The sequence below is a fragment of the Lepidochelys kempii genome, chromosome 7, assembly GCF_965140285.1.
Source record: "Lepidochelys kempii isolate rLepKem1 chromosome 7, rLepKem1.hap1, whole genome shotgun sequence".
Classification (NCBI taxonomy): Eukaryota; Metazoa; Chordata; order Testudines; family Cheloniidae; genus Lepidochelys; species Lepidochelys kempii.
The window spans coordinates 126,073,298-126,091,064 of NC_136386.1; the positions used below are offsets into that span (position 1 = coordinate 126,073,298).

Sequence of the window (17,767 nt, forward strand, 5' to 3'; positions counted from 1 at the left end):
GGCTGGATGAATGCACTACAAGGTGGGTAGAAAGCTGGCTAGATTGTCGGGCTCAACGGGTAGTGATCAATGGCTCCATATCTAGTTGGCAGCCGGTATCAAGTGGAGTACCCCAAGGGTCGGTCCTGGGGCCAGTTTTGTTCAATATCTTCATAAATGATCTGGAGGATGGTGTGGATTGCACTCTCAGCAAATTTGCGGATGATACTAAACTGGGAGGAGTGGTAGATACGCTGGAGGGGAGGGATAGGATACAGAAAGACCTAGACAAATTGGAGGATTGGGCCAAAAGAAATCTGATGAGGTTCAATAAGGATAAGTGCAGGGTCCTGCACTTAGGACAGAAGAACCCAATGCACAGCTACAGACTAGGGACCGAATGGCTAGGCAGCAGTTCTGCGGAAAAGGACCTAGGGGTGACAGTGGACGAGAAGCTGGATATGAGTCAGCAGTGTGTCCTTGTTGCCAAGAAGGCCAATGGCATTTTGGGATGTATAAGTAGGGGCATAGCGAGCAGATCGAGGGACGTGATCGTTCCCCTCTATTCGACATTGGTGAGGCCTCATCTGGAGTACTGTGTCCAGTTTTGGGCCCCACACTTCAAGAAGGATGTGGATAAATTGGAGAGAGTCCAGCGAAGGGCAACAAAAATGATTAGGGGACTGGAACACATGAGTTATGAGGAGAGGCTGAGGGAGCTGGGATTGTTTAGCCTGCAGAAGAGAAGAATGAGGGGGGATTTGATAGCTGCTTTCAACTACCTGAAAGGGGGTTCCAAAGAGGATGGCTCTAGACTGTTCTCAATGGTAGCAGATGACAGAACGAGGAGTAATGGTCTGAAGTTGCAGTGGGGGAGGTTTAGATTGGATATTAGGAAAAACTTTTTCACTATGAGGGTGGTGAAACACTGGAATGCGTTACCTAGGGAGGTGGTAGTATCTCCTTCCTTAAAGGTTTTTAAGGTCAGGCTTGACAAAGCCCTGGCTGGGATGATTTAACTGGGAATTGGTCCTGCTTGGAGCAGGGGGTTGGACTAGATGACCTTCTGGGGTCCCTTCCAACCCTGATATTCTATGATTCTATGATCATAGTTACCCCTCAAATCTTTGGAAAAATTCAGGGGCCCCTGAAGAAGTAAACACTGTTGGCACAGCCATAGCCCAGTAACAGCAACCACACACACAAACGTGTATGTACACACATACAAATTTGGTGGCACCTAGTGGCTATTCTTACCAAATGCACCAATTCCCAATGGACATATTTTCACAGCAGAGTGAACCTTCCTCTCCAAGATCTCATGTGGTGGTACTGAGCATCTACACCTTCACATGGTTATTGACCATCCAGTCTACAACACAGTTGTCTCTAGAGAGAGGACATGTTATCTGCTCATGCTTTGCCTTTTTGTTCATCTTCCTCCCTCTGACAATGGGTAACAAACTTCCCTCCTGGCTTATTCTATTAATACACGTTTATTATGGTAGAAGTTCACAAAGGCTTTTGGCCTGCTCAGCACAAAGGGCCTTTTCCTAGTGTTGGAGGGAATTGGTTGTCCCCCCAGTCTTATCTGAGGCTTCCATGACGGCATAAAACTACAGTCAAATCTGAGGGTGATCAATCTGACAGCCACAGTGGTTTCAAACAGGGATGCATTTTGGCACTAGCACTCTGATATATTCTTCTCTCTGTTACTTTGTCATGCTCTCTCATCTAGTACTGAAGGTATACGTCTGCATACAGGATCAGATGGGAAATTCTTCAACATTGCACATCTAAGAGCAAAAAAGAGGCAAAGTTAAATGCCTGTTGATAACAGAACTTCTGTTTGCAGATGATGCAGTGCTCATTGCACACAGTAAAGAGGAGCTCCAGCAACTTTCATCAAGCTGCTAAGGCAAAGCTGTGCCAATTTGGACTAAACATCAGTGTATATAAAATGCTTATGGCACAAGGTGTGTTGACTGCACCAGAAGCTTCTATAGCTAACATCCTGGTAGAAGTTGTGCACAAGTTCTGCTGTCTAGGATCATCTGTATCAATCTCGTTCTAGATGAGAAGTTTAATTCTCATATCAGAAAGACAGCTACCACATTTTGCCAACTGACCAAATGTGTTTGGCATAACAGAAAACTAACATTGAGAACCAAGATACAGATTTTGTTTTCCCCAGGAATTGAAATTGCGGGGAGAGGTGTTCAAATTTACAGGGTGGGGGGGGTCAAGGCCAATGAGGGGTGAGACACTGAGGGTGAAGATGGGCTCTATGGCACCATAGTAAAAACTGAAAAAAAAGTATTTCATGACCATTTTATTAGATTTAACTCATGTTTTAAAAGTCACACATATTAAAGTTAGCTTTCTATGAAGCCCTATATCTCATCCTTCCTGGTTTCTTGTTATAAATTTGCACAACTATGTTAATGAACTTCTTGAATGCAGTGCGTTCATCTTCAGTGGCTTCTCATGTGTCCGGTACTTCCATTCCTTCAACAGATATGCTCATTAGTTCATTCACGTGATCAGGCAGAAGGCAACTTCTTTCAGAACATAAAATTGTATTCAAGGATGAAAAAGAACGCTCAACTGTAGCTATTGTAACTGGGACTAGAAAGAGATGAATTCCTACTTCTTTTATCCCAGGAAACATAGCACAAAGATCTGGCTGAGCCATTAGTGATGATAAAAAAAGCTGAAGTCGTCTTCATTCATCATAGGATATTCCACTGTGTGTTCAAATTTTCTATTCTGTCCTGAGCACATGGCAGCCTCATTGCAGGTAGTGCCTCACTCCACTCAACTGTTTTAATAACAATTGAATCTGTAGATGAATAATATCATGACACTTTATATTTGGTTTTTAATATACATACTGACTCCTTACCTGGCAAATACATCCTTCCAAGAAGGAGCTTTATGTAGTTACGTATGTCAGCTTGTGAATGCAATTAGTACATAAGTCAATCACAGTGTGTTGTATTAATATTTAAATGTTTGCCTGACTTTGCAGGGGAAGTGATGGAACAACATGTAGGAGAATAACTTTGTTTAATTTTAGGAAAAAGGGAGTCTGGCCCTATTAGCTAGATGAAAATAACGCACCACTCTACCAAAACATCTAGGGCAGAAATGTGTGGCCTTCCCCTGGTCACGTCCCCAACACTGCTGATGATTCAGGATGAGTGAATGACCTTCATGCATTCTGCTTAAATGGGTATTTCTAATGCACCCATCATCATCGTGTCTGAGTGACAGTCTGTTGCAACTTATCAAATGCAAGTGTCACTAGCCTCTGTTTGCCAGAAGCTGGGAATGAGCGGATCACTGATGATTACCTGTTCTGTTCATTCCCTCTGGGGCACCTGACATTGGTCGCTGTTGGAAGACAGGATACCGGGCTAGATGGATCTTTGGTCTGACCCAGTGTGACCATTCTTATGTTCTTAAATGTTCTCCCATGAGAACAATTGAGTAGGTCATGACCTAGATTTCAAAATTCAAGAGTATTTTCAGTTTTGGTTGCAAACCAAGAGTTTTGGCAGGTCTGTCTAACTAGAGAAAGGTCATAACTCTGCACCTTTAACTCCAATTTTGACATAGGCACACTGTGCCTAAGTGATTTCAGTTTGGGATTTCCTTGGCACTTCAAGTATATCAAACCATCATGGCCCAGATCTATAAGGAGCTGACTGGGTGGAAGTTGTTGAAATTCTACTAATTCTACTAACTGGTGGTGAAAATTTATCAACACTACACTAGGAAACTGCATACTATCTTGTACTATGCCTCCTTACATCCCTATCTATAATGTATAGGAGGAAAAAAAACTGTGATGATAGGGGACTTCAATTTGAGTACTAACAACAATCATGTTGCCAGTACTAAAATATCCTTGGAATTTCTAAACATTATAAATGACAATTTACTAACTCAAGAAATGTTGCAGCCAACATGAGATAATTGTTTATTAGATCTTGTCTTAACAGATAAAGAGGATTCAATCACGGACCTAAACATTAATGGTAGCTTAGGTACAAGTGATAATGACTTGATCACATTTATAATGCGCAAGCAGAATAAAATCTAGACCGGTAATATATATATACTTGGTGCTTTACCAGGGCCTAGTTCACAAAACTGAAAACCATTATAAAAGACAAATCATATACCGGGAGGAAGAACTTAATCAGAAAAAAGTGAATGATAATTGGGAATCATTTAAGAACACCATACGAGGTGCCCCAAAAGCCACAAGTGAAGAAGAAAGCTGTACTAGTTAAAAAAAAAAATGCTGTGATGTAGGGAAAGTGAAGGTAGCTATTTATTTTTTTATATATATAGCTGATAGGAATTGTAGAAAACTGATAAGGGAAGCTATGGCACACAAGGAGGAACCTATGATCAGCAGAATCAAGGACAATAAGGTGGGTGATCTAGTGGACGTACTTGGACTTTCAGAAAGCCTTTGACTGGTCCCTCACCAAAGGCTCTTAAAGCAAATTATGCAGTCATAGATTGAGGGGGGAAGGTCCTCTCATAGATCAGTAAGTGGTTAAAAGACAGAAAACAAAGATTAGGAATGAATGGTCAGTTTTCACAATAGAAAGAGGTAAATAGTGGCATCCCCCAAGGATCTATACTGGGACCAGTGCTGTTCAACATATACATAAATGATATGGAAAAAAGAGGTAAACAGAGAGGTGGCAAAATTTGCAGATGATACAAAATTACTCAAGATAGTTGAGTCTAAAGCTGACTATGAAGAGTTACAAAAGGATCTCACAAAACTGGATGACTGTGCACCGAAAAGTTGATGAAATTCAGTGTTGACAAGTGCAAAGTAATGCACACTGGAAAACATAATCCAAAGTTTACATACAAAAAGATGGGATCTAAATTAGCTGTTACCACTCAAGAAACAGATCTTGGAGTCACTGAGGATAGTTCTCTGAGAATATCCGCTCAGTGTGCAACAGCAGTCAAAAGTTAACAATGTTAGGAACCATTAGGAAAGGAATTGATGATAAGACAGGTTTTAGAGTAACAGCCGTGTTAGTCTGTATTCGCAAAAAGAAATGGAGTACTTGTGGCACCTTAGAGACTAACCAATTTATTTGAGCATAAGCTTTCGTGAGCTACAGCTCACTTCATCGGATGCATACTGTGGAAACTGCAGAAGACATTATATACACAGAGACCATGAAACAATACCTTCTCCCACCCCACTCTCCTGCTGGTAATAGCTTATCTAAAGTGATCACTCTCCTTACAGTGACAGGTTTCAGAGTAACAGCCGTGTTAGTCTGTATTCGCAAAAAGAAAAGGAGTACTTGTGGCACCTTAGAGACTAACCAATTTATTTGAGCATGAGCTTTTGTGAGCTACAGCTCACTTCATCGGATGCATACGGTGGAAACTGCAGCAGACTTTATATATACACAGAGAATATGAAACAATACCTCCTCCCACCCCACTGTCCTGCTGGTAATAGCTTATCTAAAGTGATCATCAGGTGGGCCATTTCCAGCACAAATCCAGGTTTTCTCACCCTCCACCCCCCCACACAAATTCACTCTCCTGCTGGTGATAGCCCATCCAAAGTGACAACTCTTTACACAATGTGCATGATAATCAAGTCTGGCTATTTCCTGCACAAATCCAGGTTTTCTCACATCCCCCCCACCCCCATACACACACAAACTCACTCTCCTGCTGTTAATAGCTCATCCAAACTGACCACTCTCCAAGTTTAAATCCAAGATAAACCAGAACATCTGGGGGGGGGGTAGGAAAAAACAAGAGGAAACAGGCTACCTTGCATAATGACTTAGCCACTCCCAGTCTCTATTTAAGCCTAAATTAATAGTATCCAATTTGCAAATGAATTCCAATTCAGCAGTTTCTCGCTGGAGTCTGGATTTGAAGTTTTTTTGTTTTAAGATAGCGACCTTCATGTCTGTGATTGCGTGACCAGAGAGATTGAAGTGTTCTCTGACTGGTTTATGAATGTTATAATTCTTGACATCTGATTTGCGTCCATTTATTCTTTTACGTAGAGACTGTCCAGTTTGACCAATGTACATGGCAGAGGGGCATTGCTGGCACATGATGGCATATATCACATTGGTGGATGTGCAGGTGAACGAGCCTCTGATAGCGTGGCTGATGTTATTAGGCCCTGTGATGGTGTCCCCTGAATAGATATGTGGGCACAATTGGCAACAGGCTTTGTTGCAAGGATAAGTTCCTGGGTTAGTGGTTCTGTTGTGTGGTATGTGGTTGTTGGTGAGTATTTGCTTCAGGTTGGGGGGCTGTCTGTAGGCAAGGACTGGCCTGTCTCCCAAGATTTGTGAGAGTGTTGGGTCATCCTTTAGGATAGGTTGTAGATCCTTAATAATGCGTTGGAGGGGTTTTAGTTGGGGGCTGAAGGTGACGGCTAGTGGCGTTCTGTTATTTTCTTTGTTAGGCCTGTCCTGTAGTAGGTAACTTCTGGGAACTCTTCTGGCTCTATCAATCTGTTTCTTTACTTCTGCAGGTGGGTATTGTAGTTGTAAGAAAGCTTGACAGAGATCTTGTAGGTGTTTGTCTCTGTCTGAGGGGTTGGAGCAAATGCGGTTGTATCGCAGAGCTTGGCTGTAGACGATGGATCGTGTGGTGTGGTCAGGGTGAAAGCTGGAGGCATGCAGGTAGGAATAGCAGTCAATAGGTTTCCGGTATAGGGTGGTGTTTATGTGACCATTGTTTATTAGCACTGTAGTGTCCAGGGAGTGGATCTCTTGTGTGGACTGGACCAGGCTGAGGTTGGTGGTGGGATGGAAATTGTTGAAAGCATGGTGGAATTCCTCAAGGGCTTCTTTTCCATGGGTCCAGATGATGAAGATGTCATCAATATAGCGCAAGTAGAGTAGGGGCTTTAGGGGACGAGAGCTGAGGAAGCGTTGTTCTAAATCAGCCATAAAAATGTTGGCATACTGTGGGGCCATGCGGGTACCCATAGCAGTGCCGCTGATCTGAAGGTATACATTGTCCCCAAATGTGAAATAGTTATGGGTAAGGACAAAGTCACAAAGTTCAGCCACCAGGTTAGCTGTGACATTATCGGGGATAGTGTTCTTGACGGCTTGTAGTCCATCTTTGTGTGGAATGTTGGTGTAGAGGGCTTCTACATCCATAGTGGCCAGGATTATGTTATCAGGAAGATCACCGATGGATTGAAGTTTCCTCAGGAAGTCAGTGGTGTCTCGAAGGTAGCTGGGAGTGCTGGTAGCGTAGGGCCTGAGGCAGGAGTCTACATAGCCAGACAATCCTGCTGTCAGGGTGCCAATGCCTGAGATGATGGGGCACCCAGGATTTCCAGGTTTATGGATCTTGGGTAGTAGACAGAATATCCCAGGTCGGGGTTCCAGAGGTGTGTCTGTGCGGATTTGATCTTGTGCTTTTTCAGGAAGTTTCTTGAGCAAATGCTGTAGTTGCTTTTGGTAACTCTCAGTGGGATCATAGGGTAATGGCTTGTAGAAAGTGGTGTTGGAGAGCTGCCGAGCAGCCTCTTGTTCATATTCCGACCTATTCATGATGACAACAGCACCTCCTTTGTCAGCCTTTTTGATTATGATGTCAGAGTTGTTTCTGAGGCTGTGGATGGCATTGCGTTCCGCATGGCTGAGGTTATGAGGCAAGTGATGCTGCTTTTCCACAATTTCAGCCCATGCACGTCGGCGGAAGCACTCTATGTAGAAGTCCAGTCTGCTGTTTCGACCTTCAGGAGGAGTCCACCTACAATCCCTCTTTCTGTAGTGTTGGTAGGGAGACCTCTGTGGATTAGTATGCTGTTCAGAGGTATTTTGGAAATATTCCTTGAGTCGGAGACGTCGAAAATAGGATTCTAGGTCACCACAGAACTGTATCATGTTCTGATAACCTCAGGCACTTTCCTGTGCATCAGTTTTGCCTTCTGTAAAATGGAAATAATGAGACTGACATCCTTTTAGAGCACACTGAGATCTGCTGAGGATCAGTGCTATATAACAGCTAGGTTTTTTTCTTTATTATTTCTTAGCTGGCTAGTGGAATGAGCCCCATTGCCTTGAACCAGATGTAGTTGGAATTGGTCAATTATGGTTTTAGACACTACATTGCCAGCAGCTGATGGAGAGTCTCCTTCAGCTCAAGTGGTAGAGACCTGTAGTTTTGTAGCCGGAGGAACTGAATATGTTTGTGGGGGTGGAGGGGCAGAAGGAGAGGCCCCGAGATAGAGATAGAGACCCCTTTTCTTTTTCTTCTTACAATGTGTATGATAATCAAGGTGGGCCATTTCCAGCACAAATCCAGGTTTTCTCACCCCCCACCCCCATACACACACAAACTCACTCTCCTGCTGGTAATAGCTCATCCAAAGTGACCACTCTCCATACAATGTGCATGATAATCAAGGTGGGCCATTTCCAGCATAAATCCAAGTTTAACCAGAATGTCGGGGGGGGGGGGGGAAAAATAGGGGAAATAGGCTACCTTGCATAATGACTTAGCCACTCCCAGTCTCTATTTAAGCCTAAATTAATAGTATCCAATTTGCAAATGAATTCCAATTCAGCAGTTTCTCGCTGGAGTCTGGATTTGAAGTTTTTTTGTTTTAAGATAGCGACCTTCATGTCTGTAACTGCGTGACCAGAGAGACTGAAGTGTTCTCCGACTGGTTTATGAATGTTATAATTCTTGACATCTGATGTCTGTCCATTTATTCTTTCCTTTTCTTTTTCTTTATTTTTTCCTACCCACCCCCACCCCCAGACATTCTGGTTAAACTTGAATTTATGCTGGAAATGGCCCACCTTAATTATCATGCACATTGTAGGGAGAGTGGTCACTTTGGATAAGCTATTACCAGCAGGAGAGTGAGTTTGTGTGTGTGGTTTTTGGACCCAAAAAAAAAAAAAAAAAAAGGGGGAGCGGGGGGGGGGTTTGAGAAAACCTGGATTTGTGCTGGAAATGGCCCACCTTGATTATAATACACATTGTAAAGAGAGTGATCACTTTAGATAAGCTATTACCAGCAGGAGAGTGGGGTGGGAGGAGGTATTGTTTCATGGTCTCTGTGTATATAATATCTTCTGCAGTTTCCACAGTATGCATCCGATGAAGTGAGCTGTAGCTCACGAAAGCTTATGCTCAAATAAATTGGTTAGTCTCTAAGGTGCCACAAGTACTACTTTTCTTTTTGATGATAAGACAGAAACTATTATAATGCCACTATGTACATGCATGGTATGCCCACACCTTGAATACTACATGCTTTTCTGGTTTCCTGCAAAAAAGCTATCTTAGAATTGGAAAAAGTACAAAGATAAGCAACACAATTGATTAGGGGTATAGAACAATTTCCATGTGAGAGATTAAAAAGATTGGGACTGCTCACTTTAGAAAAATGATGACTAAGGGGGATGATACAAATGATGATACAGATGATACAAAACTACTCAAGACAGTTAAGTCCCAGGCAGACTGCGAAGAGCTACAACAGGATCTCTCACAACTGGGTGACTGAGCAACAAAATGGCATATGAAATTCAATGTTGACAACTGCAAAGTAATGCACATTGGAAAACATAATCCCAACTATACATATAAAAGGATGGGGTCTAAATTAGCTGTTACCACTCAAGAAAGAGATCTTGGAGTCATTCACAGAATCATAGAATATCAGGGTTGGAAGGGACCTCAGGAAGTCATCCAGTCCAATCTCCTGCTCAAAGCAGGACCAATCCCCAACTAAATCATCCCAGCCAGGGCTTTGTCAAGCCTGACCTTAAAAACATCTAAGGAAGGAGATTCCACCACCTCCCTAGGTAACGCATTCCAGTGTTTCACCTCCTAGTGAAAAAGTTTTTCCTAATATCCAACCTAAATCTCCCCCACTGCAACTTGAGACCATTACTTCTTGTTCTGTCATCTTCTACCACTGAGAATAGTCTAGAACCATCCTCTCTGGAACCCCCTTTCAGCTAGTTGAAAGCAGCCATCAAATCCCCCCTCATTCTTCTCTTCCGCAGACTAAACAATCCCAGTTCCCTCAGCCTCTCCTCATAACTCATGTGTTCCAGTCCCCTAATCATTTTTGTTGCCCTCCGCTGGACTCTCTCCAATTTTTCCACATCCTTCTTGTAGTGTGGGGCCCAAAACTGGACACAGTACTCCAGATGAGGCCTCACCAATGTCGAATAGAGGGGAACGATCACGTCCCTCGATCTGCTGGCAATGCCCCTACTTATACATCCCAAAATGTCATTGGCCTTCTTGGCAACAAGGGCACACTGTTGACTCATATCCAGCTTCTCGTCCACTGTAACCCCTAGGTCCTTTTCTGCAGAACTGCTGCCAAGCCATTCAGTCCCTAGTCTGTAGCGGTGCATTGGATTCTTCCGTCCTAAGTGCAGGACTCTGCACTTGTCCTTGTTGAACCTCATCAGACCTCTTTTGGCCCAATCCTCCAATTTGTCTAGGGCCTTCTGTATCTTATCTACCTCTCCTCCCAGTTTAGTGTCATCTGCAAAGTTGCTAAGGGTGCAATTCACACCATCCTCCAGATCATTTATGAAGATACTGAACAAAACTGGCCCCAGGACCGACCATTGGGGCACTCCACTTCATACCGACTGCCAACTAGACATGGAGCCATTGATCACTACCCGTTGATCCCGACAATCTAGCCAACTTTCTATCCACCTTAATAGTCCATTCATCCAGCCCATTGTGGATAGTTCTCTGAAAACATCCACTCAATGTGCAACTGCAGTCAAAAAAGCAAACAGAATGTTGGGAATCATTAGGAAAGGCATAAATAAGGCAGAAAATATCATATTGCCTCTATATAAATCAATGGTTCACTCACATCTTGAATAGTGCATGCAGATGTGGTTGTTCCATCTCAAAAAAGACATACTGAACTTGGAAAAGGTTCAGAAAAGGGCAACAAAACGATTAGGGGTATAGAATGTCTGCCATATGAGGAGAGATTAATAAAACTGGGACTTTTCAGCTTGGAAAAGAGACGACTGAGGAGGGATATGATAGAGGTCTATAAAATCACACCTGGTGTGGAGAAAATAAATAAGAAAGTGTTATGTACTCCTCATAACACAAGAAATAGGGACCACCAAATGAAATTAATAGGCAGCAGTTTTAAAACCAACAAAAGGAAGTATTTCTTCACACAATGCACAATCAGCCTGTGGAACTCTTTGCCAGAGGATGTTGTGAAGGCCAAGACTACAACAGGGTTAAAAAAAGAATAAGAAATTCATGGAAGATAGCCATTGATGGACCTATTAGCCAGGATGGGCAGGGATGGTGTCTCTAACTTCTGTTTGCCAGAAGCTGGAAATGGGCAACAGTAGATGGATCACTTCATAGAATCATAGAATAACAGAGTTGGAAGGGACCTCTGGAGGCCATCTAAACCAACCCCCTGCCCAGAGCAGGACCAATCCCAACTAAATCATCCCAGGCAGGGCTTTGTCAAGCCTGACCTTAAAAACTTCTAAGGAAGGGGATTCCACCACCGCCCTAGGTAACGCATTCCAGTGTTTTACCACCCTCCTAGTGAAAAAGTTTTTCCTAATATCCAACCTAAACCTCCCCCACTGCAACTTGAGACCATTACTCCTTGTCCTGTCATCTGCTATCACTGAGAATAGTCTAGATCCATCCTCTTTGGAGCCACCTTTCAGGTAGTTAAAAGCAGCTATCAAATCCCCCCTCATTCTTCTCTTCCGTAGACTAAACAATCCCAGTTCCCTCAGCCTCTCCTCATAACTCATGTGTTCCAGTCCCTTAATCATTTTTGTTGCCCTCCGCTGGACTCTCTCCAATTTATCCACATCCTTCTTGTAGTGTGGGGCCCAAAACTGGACACAGTACTCCAGATGAGGCCTCACCAATGTCAAATAGAGGGGAACGATCACGTCCCTCGATCTGCTGGCAATGCCCCTACTTATACACCCCAAAATGCTATTGGCCTTCTTGGCAACAAGGGCACACTGTTGACTCATATCCAGCTTCCCGTCCACTGTCTCCCCTAGGTCCTTCTCTGCAGAACTGCTGCCTAGCCATTCGGTCCCTAGTCCGTAGCGGTGCATTGGATTCTTCTGTCCTAAGTGCAAGACTCTGCACTTGTCCTTGTTGAACCTCATCAGATTTCTTTTGGCCCAATCCTCCAATTTGTCTAGGTCCCTCTGTATCCTCTCCCTACCCCCCAGCGTATCTACCACTCCTCCCAGTTTAGTGTCATCCGCAAACTTGCTGAGGGTGCAATCCACACCATCCTCCAGATCATTTATGAAGATATTGAACAAAACCGGCCCCAGGACCGACCCTTGGGGCACTCCACTTGATACCGGCTGCCAACTAGACATGGAGCCATTGATCACTACCCGTTGAGCCTGACAATCTAGCCAACTTTCTACCCACCTTGTAGTGCATCCATCCAGCCCATACTTCTTTAACTTGCTGACAAGAATACTGTGGGAGACCGTGTCAAAAGCTTTGCTAAAGTCGAGGAATAACATGTCCACTGCTTTCCCTTCATCCACAGAACCAGTTATCTCATCATAGAAGGCAATTAGGTTAGTCAGACATGACTTTCCCTTGGTGAATCCATGCTGACTGTTCCTGATCACTTTCCTCTCGTCTAAGTGCTTCAGAATTGATTCCTTGAGGACATGCTCCATGATTTTTCGGGGAACTGAGGTGAGGCTGACCGGCCTGTAGTTCCCAGGATCCTCCTTCTTCCGTTTTTTAAAGATGGGCACTACATTAGCCTTTTTCCAATCTTCCGGGACATCCCCCAATCGCCATGAGTTTTCAAAGATAATGGCCAATGGCTCTGCAATCACAGCCGCCAATTCCTTTAGCACTCTCAGATGCAACGCATCTGGCCCCATGGACTTGTGCACGTCCAGTTTCTCTAAATAGTCCCGAACCACTTCTTCCCTCACAGAGGGCTGGCCACCTCCTCCCCATGCTATGCTGCCCAGTGCAGTAGTCTGGGAGCTGACCTTGTTCGTGAAGACAGAGGCAAAAAAAGCATTGAGTACGTTAGCTTTTTCCACATCCTCTGTCACTAGGTTGCCTCCCTCATTTAGTAAGGGGCCCACACTTTCCTTGGCTTTCTTCTTATTGCCAACATACCTGAAGAAACCCTTCTTGTTACTCTTAACATCCCTCGCTAGCTGCAACTCCAGGTGTGATTTAGCCTTCCTGATTCCATTCCTACATGCCCCAGCAATATTTATATACTTATCCCTGGTCATTTGTCCAATCTTCCACTTCTTGTAAGCTTCTTTTTTGTATTTAAGATCAGCAAGGATTCCACTGTTAAGCCAAGCTGGTCGCCTACTATATTTACTATTCTTTCTACACATCAGGATGGTTTGTCCCTGTAACCTCAATAAGGATTCTTTAAAATACAGCCAGCTTGATGAGTCCCTGTTCTGTTCGTTCCCTCTAGAGCACCTACCATTGGCCACAGTTGGAAGACAGGATACTAGGCGAGATGGACCTTTGGTATGACTTAATATGGCCACTCTTACGACTGAGGTCTACAAAATCAGGACTGGTGCGGAGAACATAAATAAGGAAGTGTTATTTACCCCTTCACCTCACACACGAACGAGCATCACCCAATACAATGAATAGCCAACAAGCTTAGCACAAGCACAAGGAAGTTCTTCTTCACACAAGAGAGCCAACCAACCTGGGGATCTCGTGGCCAGGGGATGCTGTGCAGGCTGACCCTATAACTGGATTAATGAAAAGAGGGAGAGACGCTCATGGACGACAGAGAGCGGGCATCAGCGGGCAGGGACACAACGCCACGCTCCCGCAGTCGCCAAGCCCCTCACTGCCAGACGTGGGGACTGGAGCTCACTCGAGGACTGCCCTGTGACCTGGGCGCTGGGGCATCGCCCCACCGGGATCGTCCCGACAGGCACACGCTTCCCGGAGCGGGAGACCGCGCCACCGCGGCGGCGGCAGGCGAGGCCCTGGGGAGACCGGACCAGCTCTACTGGGGGCGAAGCCGCACGGAGACGGCCCAGCCGGCTCCCCCCTCTGCGCACACCCCGAGCCGAGCCGAGCCGGGCCGGGCCGGGCCAGCCCACGAGGGGCGGGCTCTGTGGGGGCGGGGCTAACCCCCCTACCGCCCAGGGGCCGCCTCCATCCCCACGCTCGCGCTCAGACCCAGCCCCGACGAGGCGTCTGCCAGCCACCCAGGGGCGGGCCGAGGAGGAGATTGATGTACGCTTGCGCATTGGGTGGGGGGGCCTTCGACACGCGCCTGCGCTAAGGTTTATCGCGAGACCAGATCGCTTACGACATGACGTCAGACGTTAGTGTATCGGTTCCCTGGCAACAAGTTGATGTTATGGGCCCGAAGCGGCTGTTGCTCCAGCTCCTGCTATTGCTGCAGCCGCGGTGGGGGGCTGGGACCCCTAGCCCGACCGCGGGGATCGGCCCCGGCCCCGGCCCCGCCAGCCCGACCGCGGGGATCGGCCCCGGCCCCGCCAGCCCGACCGCGGGGATCGGCCCCGGCCCCGCCAGCCCGACCGCGGGGATCGGCCCCGGCCCCGGCCCCGCCAGCCCGACCGCGGGGATCGGCCCCGGCCCCGGCCCCGCCAGCCCGACCGCGGGGATCGGCCCCGGCCCCGCCAGCCCGACCGCGGGGATCGGCCCCGGCCCCGGCCCCGGCCCCGGCCCCGCCAGCCCGACCGCGGGGATCGGCCCCGGCCCCGCCAGCCCGACCGCGGGGATCGGCCCCGGCCCCGGCCCCGCCAGCCCGACCGCGGGGATCGGCCCCGGCCCCGCCAGCCCGACCGCGGGGATCGGCCCCGGCCCCGCCAGCCCGACCGCGGGGATCGGCCCCGGCCCCAGCCCCGCCAGCCCGTCCGCGGGGATCGGCCCCGGCCCCGCCAGCCCGACCGCGGGGATCGGCCCCGGCCCCGGCCCCGCCAGCCCGTCCGCGGGGGACGGCCCCGGCCCCGCCAGCCCGACCGCGGGGATCGGCCCCGGCCCCGGCCCCGCCAGCCCGTCCGCGGGGGACGGCCCCGGCCCGGCCACCGAACCTGGTGGCATGACTCCGGGGGGAAGTTCAGGCCCCGGACCCCCCAGCCCAGAGGGAGGCAGCTCCGCGGAGCCGGAGCCCAGCGCGACTCCGGGAGTCCAGGGAGACCCATCCGCTCCCGAAGGTGAGGAGGGGCCCACAGTCCCTTCTCGCTCATCCCCAGCAGGACGTTGCCCAGGCCCAGGGTGCGCTCTCCTCCGGCCCAGCCTGTTTCCTCCCTGCCCCATGCCCTGCAAGGAAATGCCCAGGGTCCCCTGTCCCTGATCTGGACCCAGCCTGTCTCTCCACCCATTCCCAGCAGTACAGTGCTCGGGGTCCCCTCTCACCCTGACCTGGGCTGTCTCCTGACTATTCCCCTGCAGTACAGTGCCTGGGGTTGCCTTTCTGCTGACCCAGCCTCCCCTTGCCCCATTCCCTGCACCCTACTGCTTGGGTTCCCCTCTCCATCTGACCTGGCTTGTCACTCCTCCTCATCCCCTTCAGGGCAATACCCAGGGTCCTTTCCCATATCAGCCTGTCTTTCCTGAATTTCCCTCTGGCTGGTCTCCCTCACCTACCCCAAGGTCCCCTCTCCCCCTGAACCAGCTTTCCCCCCATATCACCTAGAGGACGGAGTCTGGGATCCCCTCTCCCCCTGATCTGGTGTCTCTTTCTCTCTTCTTAGCTTGTTTGCCCACCTGTATCTGCAACCTGCACTCTGGATCCTGTGACATAAACTGCTGCTGTGATACTGACTGTTACCTTGGCTGTGATCTGGGGGACTCAAGGGCTACCTTCTCCTTCTGTCTTCCAGGCAGTACCAGGTAAGGTGTGAGGGACCAGCTTCCTGATGCTCCTCAGTGCTGCATACAGATACCATTGCAAAGCAGTGGTGAAAGGCCATGGGCAGTGCTGATGCCTGACTGTTGTAATGTATTTTTTCCCCCTTTTCAACCCAAGTGGCTAGTCAAAGTCTGGGGCCTGGGAGTAGAAATTGGTGAGAGGCAGGTATACCTTTGATGCAGTTTTGTTTATTACAAATGTAATCCACACACCTCCTGGGTGAGGTGTTCTGTCCTATCTGGTGGCACTGAGACCACTTAGAGAGAGATTAATGAGTCTGATCTACAGCCTTAGCCAAGGGCCATGGGGCTTTTAGCTCATGCAGTAGAGCAGGGGTGGCCAACCTGAGAAGTCAGAATGTACCAATGTACATTGCCAAAGAGCCACAGTAATACATCAGCAGCCCCCCAATCAACTCCGTCCCCGCTTCCAGCACCTTCTGCCCCCTGGCAGCCCTGCTGATCAGTGCCTTCCCCATCCCTCCCCACACCTCCCGATCAGCTGTTTTGTGGCATGCAGGAAGCTCTGGGGGGAAAGGGGGAGGAACAAAGCCATGGCAGGCTCTGGGGAAGGGGTGGGATGGGGGCAGGGCCTGTGTCAGAGCCAGGGGTTGAGCAGTGAGCACCCCCTGACCCACTGGGAAGTTGGCACCTGTAGCTCCAGCCCTGGAGATGGTGCCTATACAAGAAGCTGCTGTGATGGGTTGGATCACAGAAACCCCCTGGGAGTTGCCACCTGATGTGCCTAGTCAGCTTAGGACTTCAGTGCCCTGCCTGGTTTGAGCCAGACCCGCTAGCCTGCTGCAAACCCCAGACCCAGGTCTGAACCACGTGCCCCAAAGCTGTAGCGTTAACTGAAAGCAGCTTACAGAAGCGTTCCTGTCTTTAACACTCAATGCCCAACTCCCATTGGGGTCCAAACCCTAAATAAATCTGTTTTACCCTGTTTCAGAATAGCAGCTGCGTTAGTCTGTATTCGCAAAAAGAAAAAGGCATACTTGTGGCACCTTAGAGACTAACCAATTTATTTGAGCATAAGCTTTCGTGAGCTACAGCTCACTTCATCGGATGCATAAAGTGGAAAATGCAGTGAGGATTTTTTATACACACAGACCATGAAAAAATGGGTGTTTATCACTTCGAAAGGTTCTCTCCCCCACCCCCCCCCGCCACTCTCCTGCTGGTAATATCTTATCTAAAGTGATCACTCTCCTTACAATGTGTATGATAATCAAGGTGGGCCATTTCCAGCACAAATCCAGGGTTTAACAAGAATGTCTGAGGAATACCTGGGAGGGGTAGGAAAAAAACAAGGGGAAATAGGTTATCTTGCATAATGACTTAGGCTTGAATAGAGACTGGGAAACCTATTTCCCCTTGTTTTCTCCTTCCCCCCTCCCCACTGTTCCTCAGACGTTCTTGTTAAACCCTGGATTTGTGCTGGAAATGGCCCACCTTGATTATCATACACATTGTAAGGAGAGTGATCACTTCAGATAAGCTATTATCAGCAGGAGAGTGGGGTGCGGGGAGAGAGAACCTTTTGAAGTGATAAACACCCATTTTTTCATGGTCTGTGTGTATAAAAAATCCTCACTGCATTTTCCACTTTATGCATCCAATGAAGTAAGCTGTAGCTCACGAAAGCTTATGCTCAAATAAATTGGTTAGTCTCTAAGGTGCCACAAGTACTCCTTTTCTTTTTACTCTGTATAAAGCTTATACAGGGTAAACTCATAAATTGTTCGCCCTCTATAACACTGACAGAGAGATATGCACAGCTGTTTGCCCCCTCAAGTATTAATAAAAAGAAAAGGAGTACTTGTGGCACCTT

The 17,767-nt window shown here is 47.6% G+C and overlaps 1 protein-coding gene and 1 long non-coding RNA gene across 2 annotated transcripts in view; one reads left to right on the plus strand and one right to left on the minus strand.

The window, feature by feature from the left end:
- The window catches only part of LOC144930758 (uncharacterized), a 28,667-nt gene extending 14,399 nt beyond the window's left edge, over positions 1-14,268 (minus strand). Inside the window, exon 1 of the long non-coding RNA XR_013636114.1 lies at positions 13,748-14,268. This is a non-coding gene — a long non-coding RNA (uncharacterized LOC144930758). The remainder of the gene's footprint in view (positions 1-13,747) is intronic.
- A 754-nt stretch (positions 14,269-15,022) lies between these two features.
- The window catches only part of TCTN3 (tectonic family member 3), a 60,119-nt gene continuing 57,374 nt past the window's right edge, over positions 15,023-17,767 (plus strand). The window contains exons 1-2 of the mRNA XM_073354693.2: positions 15,023-15,236; positions 15,777-15,915. Coding sequence (XP_073210794.1) covers positions 15,122-15,236; positions 15,777-15,915 — 254 coding nt within the window. The 5' untranslated portion in view covers positions 15,023-15,121. The remainder of the gene's footprint in view (positions 15,237-15,776; positions 15,916-17,767) is intronic.